Source organism: Terrapene carolina, unplaced genomic scaffold (assembly GCF_002925995.2).
Source record: "Terrapene carolina triunguis isolate 2854851 unplaced genomic scaffold, T_m_triunguis-2.0 Scaffold511, whole genome shotgun sequence".
NCBI lineage: Eukaryota > Metazoa > Chordata > Testudines > Emydidae > Terrapene > Terrapene triunguis.
In genome coordinates this window covers 657,294-673,028 of record NW_020664862.1, presented here as the reverse complement: position 1 = coordinate 673,028, position 15,735 = coordinate 657,294, and the positions used below count along the sequence as shown (strand labels likewise).

General features: G+C 48.7%; 1 protein-coding gene across 2 annotated transcripts; it reads left to right on the top strand.

Moving 5' to 3' along the window:
- Window positions 1–11,660: 11,660 nt before the first annotated feature.
- Window positions 11,661–14,031, top strand: LOC112119502 (olfactory receptor 51G2-like). 2 transcript variants are annotated; one of them, XM_024218180.1, is made up of 2 exons: window positions 11,694–12,597; window positions 14,015–14,031. In XM_024218180.1, the coding sequence occupies exons 1-2, from the start codon at window positions 11,694–11,696 to the stop codon at window positions 14,029–14,031; spliced, it is 921 nt and encodes a 306-aa protein (XP_024073948.1). The 2 variants fall into 2 exon arrangements, with proteins under 2 accessions (XP_024073949.1, XP_024073948.1); XM_024218181.1 differs by lacking the exon at window positions 14,015–14,031 and having other exon boundaries at window positions 11,661–12,629.
- Window positions 14,032–15,735: the final 1,704 nt, after the last annotated feature.

The window sequence follows — 15,735 nt, the reverse complement described above, 5'->3', positions numbered from 1 at the left end:
GGGTTGCAGAGGGGCAACCTGAGGGTGGGTAAAGGCAGCCAGTCCAAACCCCTTGTTGCCGGTGATGATTGGCTGATAGACTGCAATCTGCCCCAGGGCGCGGGGGCTAGATGGTGACTGGCAGTAGCCACAACTGAGGCAACATTGGGATAGGGGGTGGGGGTTCCCCTGGGTGGGGAGACACAGAGAGAGTGGGGTACTACCAGGGGGGCAGCACCCAAGCCAAGGGCACTGGGGTCTGGGAGGGACATGGGGGTCAACAACAGGCGGGACACCTGGCCTGCAGAGGGCGCTCCAGACGCTGGTGAGCTAATTCCCGAGATGACCAGTAGGAGGCGCCACAGAGGTGAGTCCGACCCCTTACAGTCCCTAAGTTCCTGAAATGTGGCGCCCAGAACTGGACACAATACTCCAATTGAGGCCAAATCAGTGCAGATGTACCATAGATTTATAGAGGCGATATATTTTCTGTCTTATTACCTATCCCTTTCCTAATAATTCCCAATATTCTGTTCGCTTTTCTGATTGCCACTATTGTTTTCAGAGAACTATCCACAATGACTCCAAGATTTTTTTTTTCTAATTTAGACCCTATCATTTTGTCTGTATAGTTTTGATTATATTTTGCCATGTGCATTATTTTGCATTTATCAACACTGAATTTCATCTGCCATTGTGTTGCCCTGTCACCCAGTTTTGTGAGATCCCTTTGTACCTCCTCACAATCTGCTTTGGATTTAACAATTTTGATTAATTTTCTATCATCTGCTAATTTTGCCACTTCACTGTTTATCCCTTTTCCAAGATCATTGATGAGTATGTTGAACAGCACTGGTTCCAGTATAGACCCTTTGGGGACAGCACTAGTTACCTCTTTCCATTCTCACCTGGTATTCTTACCCTTCTTTCCTATCTTTTAATTGGAGTGTCTGGCATTGCTTTCAGGATCATCTAACAAGCTTTAATTTAATTTAATACTAGCCCCTTGTTATCCTAATCATCCTGCCTCTGTTCATAAACAAACTTCCTGGCCCAAAGGCAGAAGCTGGAAGCATCTGTGTATAAATAAGTTGGTCATTAAAGACTATCAGCCCTAACAAGATCTCGCCCAGACAGAAGAAAGGAGTAACTGCATTCTAGATAAAGCCAGTTTTCTCCAGCGTCTCAGCAGTAGGGTGAGCGTGGTTGGAATGGAACCTCCCCAGAAGAATGAAAAAAGAGATGTGGTGTAGGTCCAGCCCTTTAAAAGCACAGAAACTGTATGAGACAGAAGAAGCTGGGGCAGGAGAGAGGCACAAGGGTGGCAGAGGGGACTCTTTGGTTGCAGGGCTGTGGCTGCAGCAGAGAGACAGACTCTAGCTGGAGAAGAAGCCATGAGCTGCAGGATGTGGCCCCTGGACACTCGAGATGGTTCTTACCAAATCCGACATAACGCTTCAGGGCGGTGAGGATGTTGAGGCACGGAATGACGTGCAGGTGATCTATTGAGTTTACCTAGGCGTGGATATTTCTTGTTCTGTCTAAAGCTGAGGACTTGTTTTAGCAACCCCCTTTTGCAAGGGCTGGGTCTTTTTGGTTTAACGACCCTGTGACCCAAAAGAGAGAAACTGGAAACAAAGTGTTCCCGGCAGGGAGGTCTGGGAAGGGTGTGCTGCAGCAATTGGAGAGTCTGGGGAACCGAGCCAAAATGAGCCTCAGGGCCTTGGCGCTTGGTGAGCAGGTCTCTGCTGCAAGTGAGAGGCACTAGAATGAAAGCTTCATCCCTAGAGCAGGCCTAGAAACCCAGAGCCAGAGGCAGGGCCTGAACACTGATGCAAGTCAAAATCACAACGGTCCAGTGTGTGGGACCCAAACACAACCACCTGTGTGTGCGGGGGGTAACCACAAGAGCTTGAGTGGGGCTGTGATAGGAAACCTGAAGCTGCTACAAAGAAGCTAGGGGACTTTGAGTGGAAGGGGAGTGGGGCTGGCTGGGTATGTGTCCAAAAGCTATTCGCTTCATCCAAACGTGGTTAAACTGCTCACAGTGTTTCCCTGAGTGCTCTGGTTCCTAGACTGATCCAGCCGGATTCCCCGGAAGGAAATATTTCCTGCACCCAGAAGTTCTGGTTTGGGGTCAGGGAGAGGGTTTGTCTTTCCCTTTGAAAGTGCTCCCCAGAATAGCAGAGGCAGGGGGTCCCTGTTCAATTCAGTTACTGCCCATCTCTCTCTCTCTCTGTCCCTATGCATTTGCATCCACCTCTCCCTTTCCTTTGTAACTCACCAGACACAGACACACACACACACGCCTCCCTCTCTCTGCCACTTCTAATGTGCATCCCACCCTAGGAACCAGTTAAAACGGCCAAGGGGCTATTTTTAAATGGACTTCAGTGGCCATTGCAGGTGTACCACTGTGAATCGCTGCAGCTGAGAGCTGATCTGGCTGGGCAAGAAGCCGGGTGCATTAGTCTGATTATGAATCACAGTAAAACAACGTCCCTGGCCATCAAGCAGCCTTAGGGTTGCCAGCTCGGTTGTACTGGATGAATTTTCAGCAATGGCGTTCGGTCCTTCCCGTCCGACTGAGTTGGCAACCTTGAGCAACCTGCAGCTGTACACTGCAACCAGCTCAGTATGAACCTGTACGGAGGGATTGCTGGGCAGGGGGCAGCTTCCTAGACAGGTCTGGAGGTTGCTCGAAAGCTGTGGGTACTTGAACAGGACCAACTGCTGCCCTGTTCCCTTCCACAGCCTTTGTGGGGATGTCCTGGCAGCAGGCTTGCCGCAAAGCTGCAGATCAATAGAACAATGGGCACCCTACCTCCCATGGGTGGGAGCGATATGGAGGGGGCTGAGGTTTTCCAGGCCTGTGGTTTCCAGCAGCTGCTTCATATCAAGGGGCTGCACAAGATCAGGAGAGAGGATACATTGAACCCAGCAACCACCCGCATCAGCTGTGTCAGTTTTGGCAGCTTTCTTGCTGGGGACACAGTACTAGAGTGAAAGACCAGCAAGTTCTAAATTGGGCATACGGAGGAGTGCAACTACACGACCTATTACGTGGACACCAGGAGCTTCAGTAACACAAGACTACCACTGCGCGAATATATAACCAAACCCCTGAAGCCCCTTCCCACAGATCGACCTGGGAAGCGCTTGGTCTGCAAGGAAGCTACATTCTTCTGGGATATGCAGTGAAGATTTTGAAGATGATTGTTGGGGTGAATGGCTCCCAAGATACTGTGGCAAAAAGATTGTTGATCCAGTAATGCGTGTGAGGCTGAGGTCTGACAAAGAGAAAGCGCAGGTGACACTTGCTGAACAAGGAAAGTGAGAGGGACATTTTCAGAGGGTCCCGTATTGCGCATGTGATGGGTAGCAGGGAAAACATTATTTCATTTTCCATTGCTCTGTACTTCGGTTTGCTTTTCTCCTGTGGTACGGACCAGAATGCAGTCTTTTCAGGACATGGATGCATGTCTCATACAAAATTAGAACTCAGAGAGCTCTAGTTGTATAAATATATTGCTGTAAACCTCTATATACCCAGGGCTGGTGCTACCATTAAGGCAAACTAGGTGGTTTCCTAGGGCGCCAAGATTTGGGGGCGCCCTGTGGCAGCTCCCCCCCGCCAGCCCGCCCTGAGGCACCCCCCCACACACAGCAGCTCCCCACCCCCCCGGCCCGGGGAGCCGTGCGGCAGCTCCCCGCCCCAGCTCACCTCTGCTGCGCCCCCTCCCCGAGCACGCCGTCGCTGCTCCACTTCTCCCGCCCCCCAGGCTTGCGGCACCAATCAGCTGTTTGGTGCTGCAAGCCTGGGAGGGGAGGAGAATTAAAGCGGGGCGGCGTGCTCGGGGAGGAGGCGGAGCAGAGGTGAGCTGGGGTGGGGAGCTGGCACACGGCTCCCGGGAGGGGGGGGAGCTGCCGTGGTGGGAGGCGCCTCAGGGCAGAGGGGGGGTGGGGAGCTGCCACAGGGCTGGGGGGTGGTGCAAGGTGGAAGTTTCGACTAGGGCGCGAAACTTCCTTGCACCGGCCCTGTATACACCAAAGCAACACCCCCATATTCACCACTGTTGTGTAATTGCAACAAATCTTGTACAAAATATGTCATGCAAGGTTTCTAGGGGAAAGTTGTGGTTTGCTGAATGATTCTCCTATTTGTATGCATGTATCGCTTTTGTATCTGAACTTATCAGTACTGACGATGTGCCTGTATTTCAAATGTATTTGTTCCTGTGGTAGCTCCCACAAGGTAGCTTACATCCAGTCTACCCAGCACATTGGGAATGGACTATTCAAGTTGATGGCACATCAATGAACACAATGGGTCATGGAAGAAGCTTATCCCTACCTGATGGACTTTCCTGTGCACGTTCTAGCCTGAATATGGGTAATGGTCCCTGCTATGATTCATGAAAGCACGGAAGGGCATGTGACCAGCTTATGTGATGCTGGACTCCATCTTTTGTCTGTACTTTTCCACTAACCATGTTGGGGATTTTGTTTGGGACAATGAAGTTGAAAAAAGACTGACTGGGGAGGTGTAAAACCCGGCCCATGTATGGAAGAATGGAGAACTGTTTGCACCATCAGGGTGAGACAGTGCTTGATTCAAAACCTGTCTCATTTATAGCACACAGATAGCAATTTTGCTTTATGGTAATCTACCTTGATCTGTACACTTGTTACTTATAATCAATTAATATCTATCTTTCTGTAATTTATGCATTCGATGTACATTTTTTACATAAAACAATGTGTTGTTTGAAGTGTAAAGGCAAATCTGCTCAGGAAATCTGCTGATGCTTTGTTCTCTCCACATTGAGGGAGGGACGGACTGGGTAATTAACTTGCACTGGTCAGGCATCTGACAAGGACAAGACGGTACAGAACTAGAGTCCTAGGCTGGGGAGCTGGGGGGAACTAGCTGAAACCTCTCTATTGTTACTTCATGAGTGGATGGCAAAAGCATTCAAATAACTCAGCTGGGTGTCTCCCTGCCTGTGAATATTTGTGTGAGTGCAGCACTTAGAGGGGTTTGCAGCTTTTCACATTATCACACTGTGAGTGGGGGCCCAGACTGGTATGCCAGAGAGCTCAGTGATACCCCAGTTCCAGATTGCAGCCTGCGGACATCTGTCATAGTAGCATGGCAAAGAGGGTGAAATCCACAATTTGTTCTGAGGAGATCTGCTCTTCATACACTGGTGCGGAGATTTTAATTTAGATTTTATGTGTGGTGGCTGGAGATCAGTTTAAGAGGTTACCAGTTTATTATTTTCTGTTTGCTTATTTCAGGAATGGGAAGTAGGGGCAGAAAAGAAGGAAGACGAGGGAAAACAGGGAATCAATTGTGAAATTGGAGCACTTTGGAATACAGACAGTAGAAAAACAACAAAAGGAGAATTCTGCAGATAAAGTAGAGAGAGGCTGCCAGAGAGGAGGCTGAACACAGAAGGGCTATGGCACTAAAACAAGAAAAAACTGAGGAGAAAGCGAGAGAGCAGAAACACCAGTAGTTCTTGCTGGAAAAGCAGAACCAGAGCCCTCCTACTCCACTGATTCCCACCTCTCCAAAGATCCATTGTGTCCTGCATATAATGAGGCAGGGGACATTGCTGAATACTTTACTACCTTTGAGGGGCTTTGTGTGATTCATAAGATTCCTGACGAACAAAATATGCCCTGTTTAGTTGCAAAGTTGATTGAGAAAGCTCTGGATATATTCAATAAATTGCCAGTTGAGGATGCTTTAGATTATTGTATTCAGAATTTCAATTACCCCTTATGCACATAGAGCAAAATTTAGGAATCTTAAGAAGGGTGCTGGTATGAGTAATGTGGAATATGTAAACAAATGAAAGATTTGATGGGAAAGTGGGCAAGGGGTAAAGGTGTTACAAGCTTTGAAGGAATGTTTGACCTTCTTGCTCAGGACCATGCCTTAAACATATGTAAAGATGTTGCAAAATAGTGGTTATAGGACAAGAAGGTAAAAACTCTGAATGAGATGGTTTCTCTAGCTCATGATTTGAGCAAACACAGTCATCTATTGTGAAAAAAACACAGAGAGAGGGGTTTAAACTTGGTAGGACACAAGGGTCAAGTTTTATTCCTGGGAAGAAAGAGGATGGCTGGGAGTCTGGGCACTCACCTCTCCAAAACCATTCCTATAATCCCTGACCTAAATCTCCTGTAAAAACAGAAGAGCTGAGAATTGCTATCATTGTAATTCCACTGCTCACCTGAGCAATACATGCCCTGTGCTGGGGGGGAAGCAGGCAGCAGGTATCTTACGTGAATGCTGCGACCCTGTGCACAGAAGCCCCTCGGGCGTCTGTCACTTGCCAAATTGGGTTTCTAAAAGTAGCCTATATACAAGGCATGAAGCACATAAAGGCTGTCAGCATTAATGGCAAGAACACTTTGGGTGGGAAGATACAGGGCAGAAATTTGTGTGGTTAGGTGAAATGTAGTGCAAGAAGGGGACATACTGCCAGGATAGAGTCCAGAGCTTTTCTAAGTAGACGGATAGAAAATCCTTGTGTCTTTGGCTAAAGTGCACATAGAAACAGAGGGCAGGCCTTCAGTACCTGCCGGACTGGCGGGTAGTGATCGATCTATCGGGGGTCGATTTATCGTGTCTAGTGTAGATGAGATAAAATCGATCCCCGATCGCACTCCCCGTCGACTCCGGAACTGCAGCTCGCGAGAGGCGGAAGCGGAGTCGATGGGGGAGCAGCAGCGGTCGACTCGCCGCCCTCCTCACAGCCAGGTAGGTCGACCTAAGAGTCGCGTAGCTAAAGTTGCGTATCATAGGTCGACCCCAACGCTAGTGTAGACCTGGGCAGAGAGTTTGGAAGCTGTATGGTGGAGGTAGTAAACAATGATACTATTTATGTGCTAATTGGCAATGATTTCTTCCGTGTAGCTCAGGATGTTAAGGGGACCCCAGAAGAAAAGGTAAATCCTAGGAACTGCTGGAGGAATGGGAGAGTCTTCTCAATTACTATGCAGCAGTGCGAAACTGCATCCTTCCAGGGGCCTGGGGTGGGGGCGGGGGTGAGACCAGCTCCTGCCCTGCAGCTGAAGGCTGTGTCTCCTCAGAGAGGGAGGAGTGTGTATTGCCTGCCCTTCCTGTTGGGTTTGGACACACCACCGCTGGAGCCTCCCACTGGTCGCTCCGGGAATTAGCTCTGTTCAGGTGTGGAGCGCCCTCTGCAGGTGGTGTGTCACCCGTTGTCTGATGTAATGTTTAGCACCCGTGTTGCTCTCCACTCGGCGGTGTCCTCTTCAGGACACTGCCCTCCAGGAGTGCCCACTACTCCATTCTCACCCTCTTCTAAGGGTATATGAGCAGTCCTAGTCCACTCCTGCCTTCGTGGCCACCTGCTACCCCAAAATCTAGTCCCTTGCCTCAGGGACAAGGTGCAGTCCATTGGCCACACTCCCTTATGGTAAAGTTTGGTGTAAGGGAGGTGGAGGGGACCCAGCCCTGCCCACTACTCTGGGTGAAAATCAGGGACTGGGTAATTAATGTACCAGAATCCAGAACCTGTTGTATTCAAGATGAGGGGACATTTCCCATGGGAGGACATGCTTCCATGCTGATGATGTTGATTAAAAAAGGCATTAATTAAATTTGTGACTGAACTCCTTGGGGGAGAATTGTAGGTCTCCTATTCTGTTTTACCCACATTCTGCCAAATATTTCATGTGTCAGAGGGGTAGCCATGTAAATCTGTGTCCAAAAAAACAACGAAGAGTCCAGTGTCACCTTAAAGACTAACAGATTTATTTGGACATAAGCTTTCGTGGGAAAAGAGCCCCCTTCGTCAGATGTGTGGAGTGAAAATTACAGATACAGGCAAAAATATACCGACACATGAAAAGAATCTCCTTTCCCTTATTACAAGTGGAGAACCAGTGTTCACAGGACCAATTCAGTCAGGGTGGATGTGGTCCACTCCCAATAGCTGATGAGGAGGTGTCAATACCAAGAGAGGGAAAATTGCTTTTGTAGTGAGCCAGCCACTCCCAGTCCCTATTCAAGCCCAAATCGATGGTGTTAAGTTTGCAAATGAATTGCAGCTCTGCAGTTTCTCTTTGTAGTCTGTTTTTGAAGCTTTTTTGTTGCAGGATGGCTACTTTTAAATCTGTTACTGAGTGCCCAGGGAGACTCAAGTGTTCTCCTACTGGTTTTTGTATTTTACTATTCCTGATGTCTGATTTGTGTCCATTTATTCTTTTATGTAGGGACTGTCCGGTTTGGCCAATGTACATGGCAGAAGGGCATTGCTGGAACATGATGGCATATATCACATTAGTAGATGTGCAGGTGAATGAGCCCCTGATAGTGTGGCTGATGTAGTTGGGTCCTATGATGGTGTCGCTAGAGTAGATATAGGGACAGTCTGCAGCTGGGGTATTGTGTCCATCAGCTGCTCTAACCAGCCCTCCCATCACTGAGCAGCCACCTCCACCCTATACAACCCGTCTTCGGCACATCCTGTGACAGGCCCTGGTAGCACATCTCTGATGAACCTGTGCTAGCTGGGAGCTGGACAGGGACCTAGAGAAGATGTAGAGGCAGAGAAATTGTGGGTGGGTGGGCCTAGCTCAGAGTGGATCACTCAGATCTGTGCCTAACTTTGGGGATCCCTGGATTCTGGGTCCCCCTCTTTATTCCTCAGGGAGAAGGGAAAGGACCTGCCCTCTTGGAACAATCTTAGGGAAATCCGTAGGAAGTCTTATGGAATATCCTTTCCATTCTTATTACTATATTTTATTTCAGCAAGATCACATCTTTGACAGCATTATTGTTACCACTCAGCCGCCCCGAGGTAGCCCTGTGACTAATCGGAACCATACGAACAGTGGTGACAAGCCCAGATTCCAGGAATACAGCCTGCAGCAGGGCTGGTGCTGCCGACCAATTAGGTAGCATCACCTCTCATCTCATTGGCTGTGACGGGGGTTAAAGCTGGTGCACACTAAGTTAAGTAGCTGATGTTCCCTAATGGCCAAGTGGCCCCCAAGGGAAAATGCAGGCATGCTTCATAAAGACAGTTCCCTCCCCTATCTGAACAGATACTGTCTGCTGCCTGTGCAACCGTGCCGATGACTCCTTGTCATTTAGGGTGAAGACCTCTCATGTCAGTGGCTCCCCGTCCAGCAGGAATTGGGTACGTTGGCAGGTTTCACTATCTTTACAATGCGCAGTGAAGGGGAAAGGCTGCAGGCTGATTCCGTTCGCAGATGTTCTGTGCAGCTGGGCTGTCGGGGTGACTCAGTGACAGGGGCTGGAGGGCAGGGAGAGCTAGAGAGATTGGGAACCCCTCCCCTACATCTGCCCAAACTGCATGGTGGATTATTCAACCTCAACATGTTAAAACCCTGATTTATCAAGTCAGGATGTCTCAAGCAGTTCCTTTTCTTCCAGTGCCCTGTGCTCTCGGTCTGATTCTGCCAGGGTCTGAGAGAGAGGAGACCCTACGGACTATTAGTGATTAGTTCCCAAATCACCTCACGTTTATTTGCCTCTGGAAATTTTATCAGCAAATGTATTTTCAATTATTTTATTCTCTGACTTGATTGTGGATGCAGGAATAGGGCATATTTCTATTTCCTGACTGGCTGAGGGCTCTAGAATCTCTGCCCTGTAAAGTTACAGGGCTACTGGCATCTCTGCCCCCTTCCTGGTTTCCAAATCCTGCGGGCCTCCCACCCTCAGACTGGGCCCTGGGCTACCGCATACTGCAGGTCGACTGTGCTTACTGAGCAGGTCCCAGTGGGTTTGGCACCTGTGGTTCTTCCCTCTAGGAGTGGTGAGATGAGTGACCAGGCAGCCCTCTTGAATCAAAATACTGTTTAATCTGAAGAGCAGGAAGAAAGTGTAACATGGGAGAATAGGAGGGTTTTCAGAGAACTGTCTGTATATGTCTCTGACCCCAAGCCTTGAAAGACTGATGGGGGTCCAAGCAGGTCAAGGGCCTTCAGATTTCCCAAGCGGTGTCTGTGAGTGTCAGTCTGAAGAGCTTCTCAGTAATAGCTACCCCACCTCTGGACAAACTCCCAGTCCTGGCAAAAGAAGCTGTGTAACGTGGCTGGAGCCTGGAAATAGGCTCTTACCAGCTTGTAGCTCCGGTGATGTCTCTCAGCTTCCCTGAAGTGCTAACGGAGAGATGGCTTTTCTTGAGCTGTTACTTCCCTACCACTTTGTTCTCCAGCAGCCTCTTATTAAACTAAGAGAAGCGGTACTGGTTTAACCTATTATAGCCATGGCATAAACATCCCAATCGTTAACCCAATATAGCTCTACAGCAAACATCCCCAGAACTGCGTTTAACATACACATTCATTATGGCAGCTCAGCTCCATGTCTGTCCCAATGCCGTTCCCATGTGGTATGGATTTTGTGAATACAGGACATAGACAGTCATGGTGAGAAAGAGGAATAGACTACTTTCATGTGTGAAATGAAGTTGCATTTCAATGAATTCTCATGCAATTGACTTTGAAATCCAGTTCCTGCAAACCCTCATCATATCTGAATAACAGGTGCTGAGGTCACTGTGTACTAGAGAGTGAGAGCTCAGGGACTCAGTATTATCTACACTGACCCCAATGTCTGTTATCACTCCAGTTACAGGCTTGTAACTTACCAGGTATATACAGACACTTGCACAGGGAAAGGATGCAGGTCCCGTGAGGAGGTAGAATAGCCTGCAGGATGATCGAACTCTCTAGATTTTGTAAATGCTGACCAGGCAAAGCACTTCAGCTTCTCTTGGAGGAATTGTTGGGGTTCACAGTGTATCACCGGAAGCATTTGGTAAGGGAAAGTTAATACAGCTCCGTTCTGATCGAATTTGCACATGTAAATATGGAGTTACACCGTAGATGTAAATGTTACTGAATTCAGAACCTGAACCTATGAATTTATCCAATGTACTGGAAAGAGGCAGTGAGATAATTTGGACTCCCAGGAGTGGAAAAAAATAAAAAAAAATTATATAATGAGGAAATGAAACATGTTTATAAATAGCTTCTATGCAGGACAGATAAATACAATGACCATTTTCACCATGCATTTGCAATGTGTTTACACACGTCATGATACATTGGGGCACACTCAGACATGGAGGGCAAGACACTGTGTGTGTGGTAAAGTCACAACTGTAAAATGACACAGTGCTCAAGTAGGTTATGGAACTCCCAGCCACAAGATATCAATGGTGCCAAAAACTTAGCAAGATTCAAAGAGGGATGGGATGTTCATATGGCTAAGCAGAAAATTAAATTACAATAATGAGGGTTTTTAAAAGAGTCTTCTAAGGGCTGTAACCTTCCTGATTATACCACAAAACATGTCTCTCATTAGTGGGTGTCAGGGGAAAACATTCCCTGGGAGCAGGTTTTCTCATAGCTGCCTATTACAGAGCTTCTTGGACCGTCCTCTGCAGCATCTGGAACTGGCCCTTGGATACTCAGCTATATGGATGACAGGTCTGATCCAGTCTGGCAATGCCCATCCTCCTATTGGTGGTGAAAATCCAAGACAATATTTTTGCTTATCTTCCTTCAGCTCCTGGGATTCTCTAGACTTCCACTAAGATCAGAAAGATGTCTAGTTAAATATCATCTAGTCTCCTATTCTTTTTCTTTTCAGGAAGGAAAGCTCAAAACTCCTCGGACGAGCCTAGTACATTATGTCATCTGTCAATGACACCAAATTCAACTCTGCAGTGTTCCTTCTCACCGGGATACCTGGGCAGGAAGACGCCCATCTCTGGATCTCTATCCCCTTCTGCTTAATGTATGTTATTTCGATAGTTGGAAATTCAGTCATTCTGTTCATTATAAAAACAGATCCGAGCCTCCATGAGCCTATGTATATTTTCCTTTCCATGTTGGCCGTTACAGACCTTGGCTTATCCATAGCCACCATGCCAACGATACTGGGCATATACTTGTTTAACTCTAGGGAGATCAGCCTCGATGCGTGTTTTGCCCAGGTCTTCTTCATCCACTCGCTTTCATTAACTGAATCCTCCATGCTGTTGCTGATGGCCTTTGACCGTTTTGTTGCAATCTGTAACCCGCTGAGATATGCTTCCATATTAACTCCGCCAAGAATAGCCAAAATGGGACTGGTGTTTGCGCTAAGAGGGGTGGTCCTAGTATTCCCAGTCCCATTTCTCCTGAAACGTTTCCTATACTGTCGAGCCAATGTCCTCTCCCATTCCTACTGTCTGCATCAGGAGGTCATGAAGATGGCTTGTTCAGACATCACAGTCAATAGCATCTATGGCTTGTCTGTTAAACTCTTAACGGTTGGGTTGGATTCATTGCTCATTTTTCTCTCTTATGTGATGATCATCAAAACAGTGCTGAGTGTCGCATCCCCCATGGAGTGCCTCAGGGCCCTGAACACCTGCGTTTCCCACCTCTGTGCCGTCCTGCTCTTCTTCACACCAGAAATTGGCTTGTCTGTGATACACAGATTCGGGAATAGCTCTTCTCACTTGCTTCAGATTCTCCTGGGCTATGTCTACTTGCTGGTCCCACCCCTGATGAACCCAATTGTGTACAGCGTGAAAAGCAAACACCTTCGTGTGAGAATAATCAGGGTGTTCATCAAATAAAGGGTCAGTTCATCACCTGGGTCCTGCGCTGCTGATATTGGCCATGAGAAACACGGGTCACCTATTCCTTCCTGGACACTTACATCTGAGGCAACATGAGCTACTGATCTCCACTCTGTAGTGGTTCAGGTGGGGTCTAAGTCCTTGAGCAATGTGTGGTGGCTTGTCCCCAAACACTGTTGAGGGAGGGCAGTGCACTGGTGGAAGGAAACCAAGCAGGAAGCAGCATTTAAAAATTGAATGTGGTCGTGGAGAGCCAGGGGACAGATGAGATGTTGGCTAATAAAGAGCAGTATCGGTGGCTGCTCCAACCTCATATTCTTGCTGATACAGTCAATAAAGAGAAGGGATGTGGACGTTATTTCCCATTACACCTGGGCTGTAGCTGTTCCGTCTCTGGTTAAAAAACAAGGGACCATGAAAAAAGGTGGAAGGCTGTTGTGGAGTTGCAGTCCTGGCCCTTCCTGAGCACTCTGGGTGCTGCGTGACCATGGGGGCTGCACCAGCTGTGGACAGGGGCTATTCAAGGGCCACGGACACCCACCCTTCCCCTACACCCTGAGCCAAGTGGTTGTGACTGAGTCGTGTCAGAGACATGACTAACGTCAGAGCCCCAAGAAAAGCCATTCACAGAACCCCCTGCAGCTCCCCCATTGATGGCTCTGCACACCACACACCTGCTGAGCCACTCCCCACTGAGGCAGAGCAGAGCTGCATGTGTGAGTGAGGGTCTGACACACAGGAGTTCTAGCAAGAGACTCAGGCCCAGATTCCCTCCTCCTCCCCTCAGATTGTGCTGCCCCAGCAATGCAAAGGGGGTGGAAATGAGCTTCAACTCCCCAACAAAGATGTGGCTAGCTCCTGTCCCAGTCCAGCACATTCACTATAGGGTGACCACCTCTCAAAAGGCAAAAGCGGGACACATGCAAGAGCCCTGTCCCTCTGTGACATCGCCCCAGCCACTTGTCATCCCCCTTGAGATCCCATCCCCTGCTCCTCCTCATTACCCAGGGCTCCATCCCCTGTCCAGGCCAGAAGCCAGAGCCGGGCCATAATAAAAGCTGCCCGAGAGAAGCCCCCAGCCTGTTTCCCCACCCCAAGGATGTTCAAACCAGGGACGCTGGTGAGCCTGGGACTCTCCACAGTGGTTCCCTGGGCAGCTCTTACCAAAATCAAGCTCAGGTCTGATCAGGGGGGTGGCTCTATAGGGGAAGAGAAAGAGCAGGGGGTGGGGTCTCAGGGGAAAAGTTTGGGCAGAGGGTGGGGTCTCAGGAGAAAAGGAGAAGCAGGGAATACAGCAAGCCTAAAACAATGCAGACCCCTGCAAGGAGGTCACTGGGGTCAGGAGCTCATGAGTAAAGGAGGAAGATGGGTCCGGAAGGTAGGAGAGCCTGTGCTTTAGAGAAGACTCAATAAATGTGACCCCACAAAGGGAGTTCTTGTTTTAAGGATCCCGGGATGAGAGTAAGTCATTGCAAGGACCTTTGAGGGAAAGGCAGGGTGCCTGAATTTCTAGCTCAGGCAAGTAGGGGGCACTATGGGATGGCCCCAGTCTGCAGGAACTTGGCCAGAGTGTGCCATGCTCTTGGGAGCCGTTACCGATGGGCGGAGGTCAGCCCAGCTCCCAGGCTGCCCTAAACTCTGTTGAGGGAAGGGGAGAATCAAATCAGGCCAGGGAATCAAACCTCTGTAACTGGCTCCTTGCCATCCCTGCTCTCTGCAGTGCATGAGGGAGCTTCTCTGGTACAGCAGAGAATCTAGCTGGGACTGTTACAGCTCAGATGGCTGGAAGGCTGGTCCTGTGGTCTGGGTACTGCTCTGCGACTCAATAAAGCTGGGTTTGATTCCCTTGCCCTATGTGACTGTGGGCCATTGGCTGTCTCTGGGCCTCTGCACAGGTCAATAATAGCCTTGCCATCCCTCACTGTGGTGGCAGGAGGATAAATACATTCAAGGATGTTCGGATACCCTAACATCAGGTCTATATCAGGGGTCCCACAGAGCAATGCTCCTAATGTTTGTCTATAAAGGCCTCTTACCACAGCCCCCTGTGACAGCTGGATTCTGGGAAGCCCCGTGACTCCAGCATCGTGGTGTCTGTGGCACATGTGGGGGAGCTCGGGGGTGACAGTGAGGGGAAAGTAGTGGATTTCTGAGGAGAGTGTTGGAGTGTCACAAGGTCACAGGGAGTTTCAGCGCAGTCACTGGACTGGTGTTTGCCAGCCATTGAGGCTGAATGGGTCGAACTGCCAAATAATGGAGCAATGGCCATGGAGGCATCATCTTAGATGGTCTGGGTGGGAGAAAGATCAAAGGGCAAAGATCAGCTTCACACCTTGACCCTATAACACGGACACAGCTGAGCACTATGGTGACTGGGCCCAGGCTCACACAGGTTTCAGCAAAGGCTGCTTCCACAAGAAAGGGGCAAACAGATGGGAAGATGCTCTCAGAGACAAAGGGAAACTAGGATGGGTCCCGAGAGTTCCTTGGCTTACTGAAAGTTGGGCCAGTTCTGTTCCTCTATCTCCAGAGCGAAGCCTGTCTAACTTAGCTTAAGCGATACATGAGGTATATGAATGTACACAAGTGGAAGCTGCCTGTTGTTATAAAACCATTTTCTCTAATGCTTTGTGCTGTTTGCTAATAAACCTTGTTGTTTTAAGGAGGCTGGGGGTGTCTGTGTAGCTCTGGTCACAAGCTCCCGAAGGGCAGAGACCGAGATGTCCAGTCACTGCTGCTTGGTGATAAGCTTTTGTCATAGATGGGATGTTGTTCCCAGCTCGAAGACTGGGAAAATTGTAAGATTCTCCCCAGGACAGAAAGGACTGGTTTAGACGATAAAGAAACCATATATCCCAGTTTTACTGTAACAATCCCGATTCTTCTTGGCCAGCGTCTATCCTTGTTGAATTCCTGTCAGCATTCAGAGGAGCAACTTGTTCAAGCTGCATCCGAGATAATGATGTGCTCAAGACAATGATTCATAGAGTCAGAGAATTTAAGGTCAGAATAAGCCATTATATCATCTAGTCCAGACGCTCTCAAACTAGGTGGTGGGCTTCCCTGGTGGAGGTGTGGAATGTATTTGGAGGGCTGGGGCCAT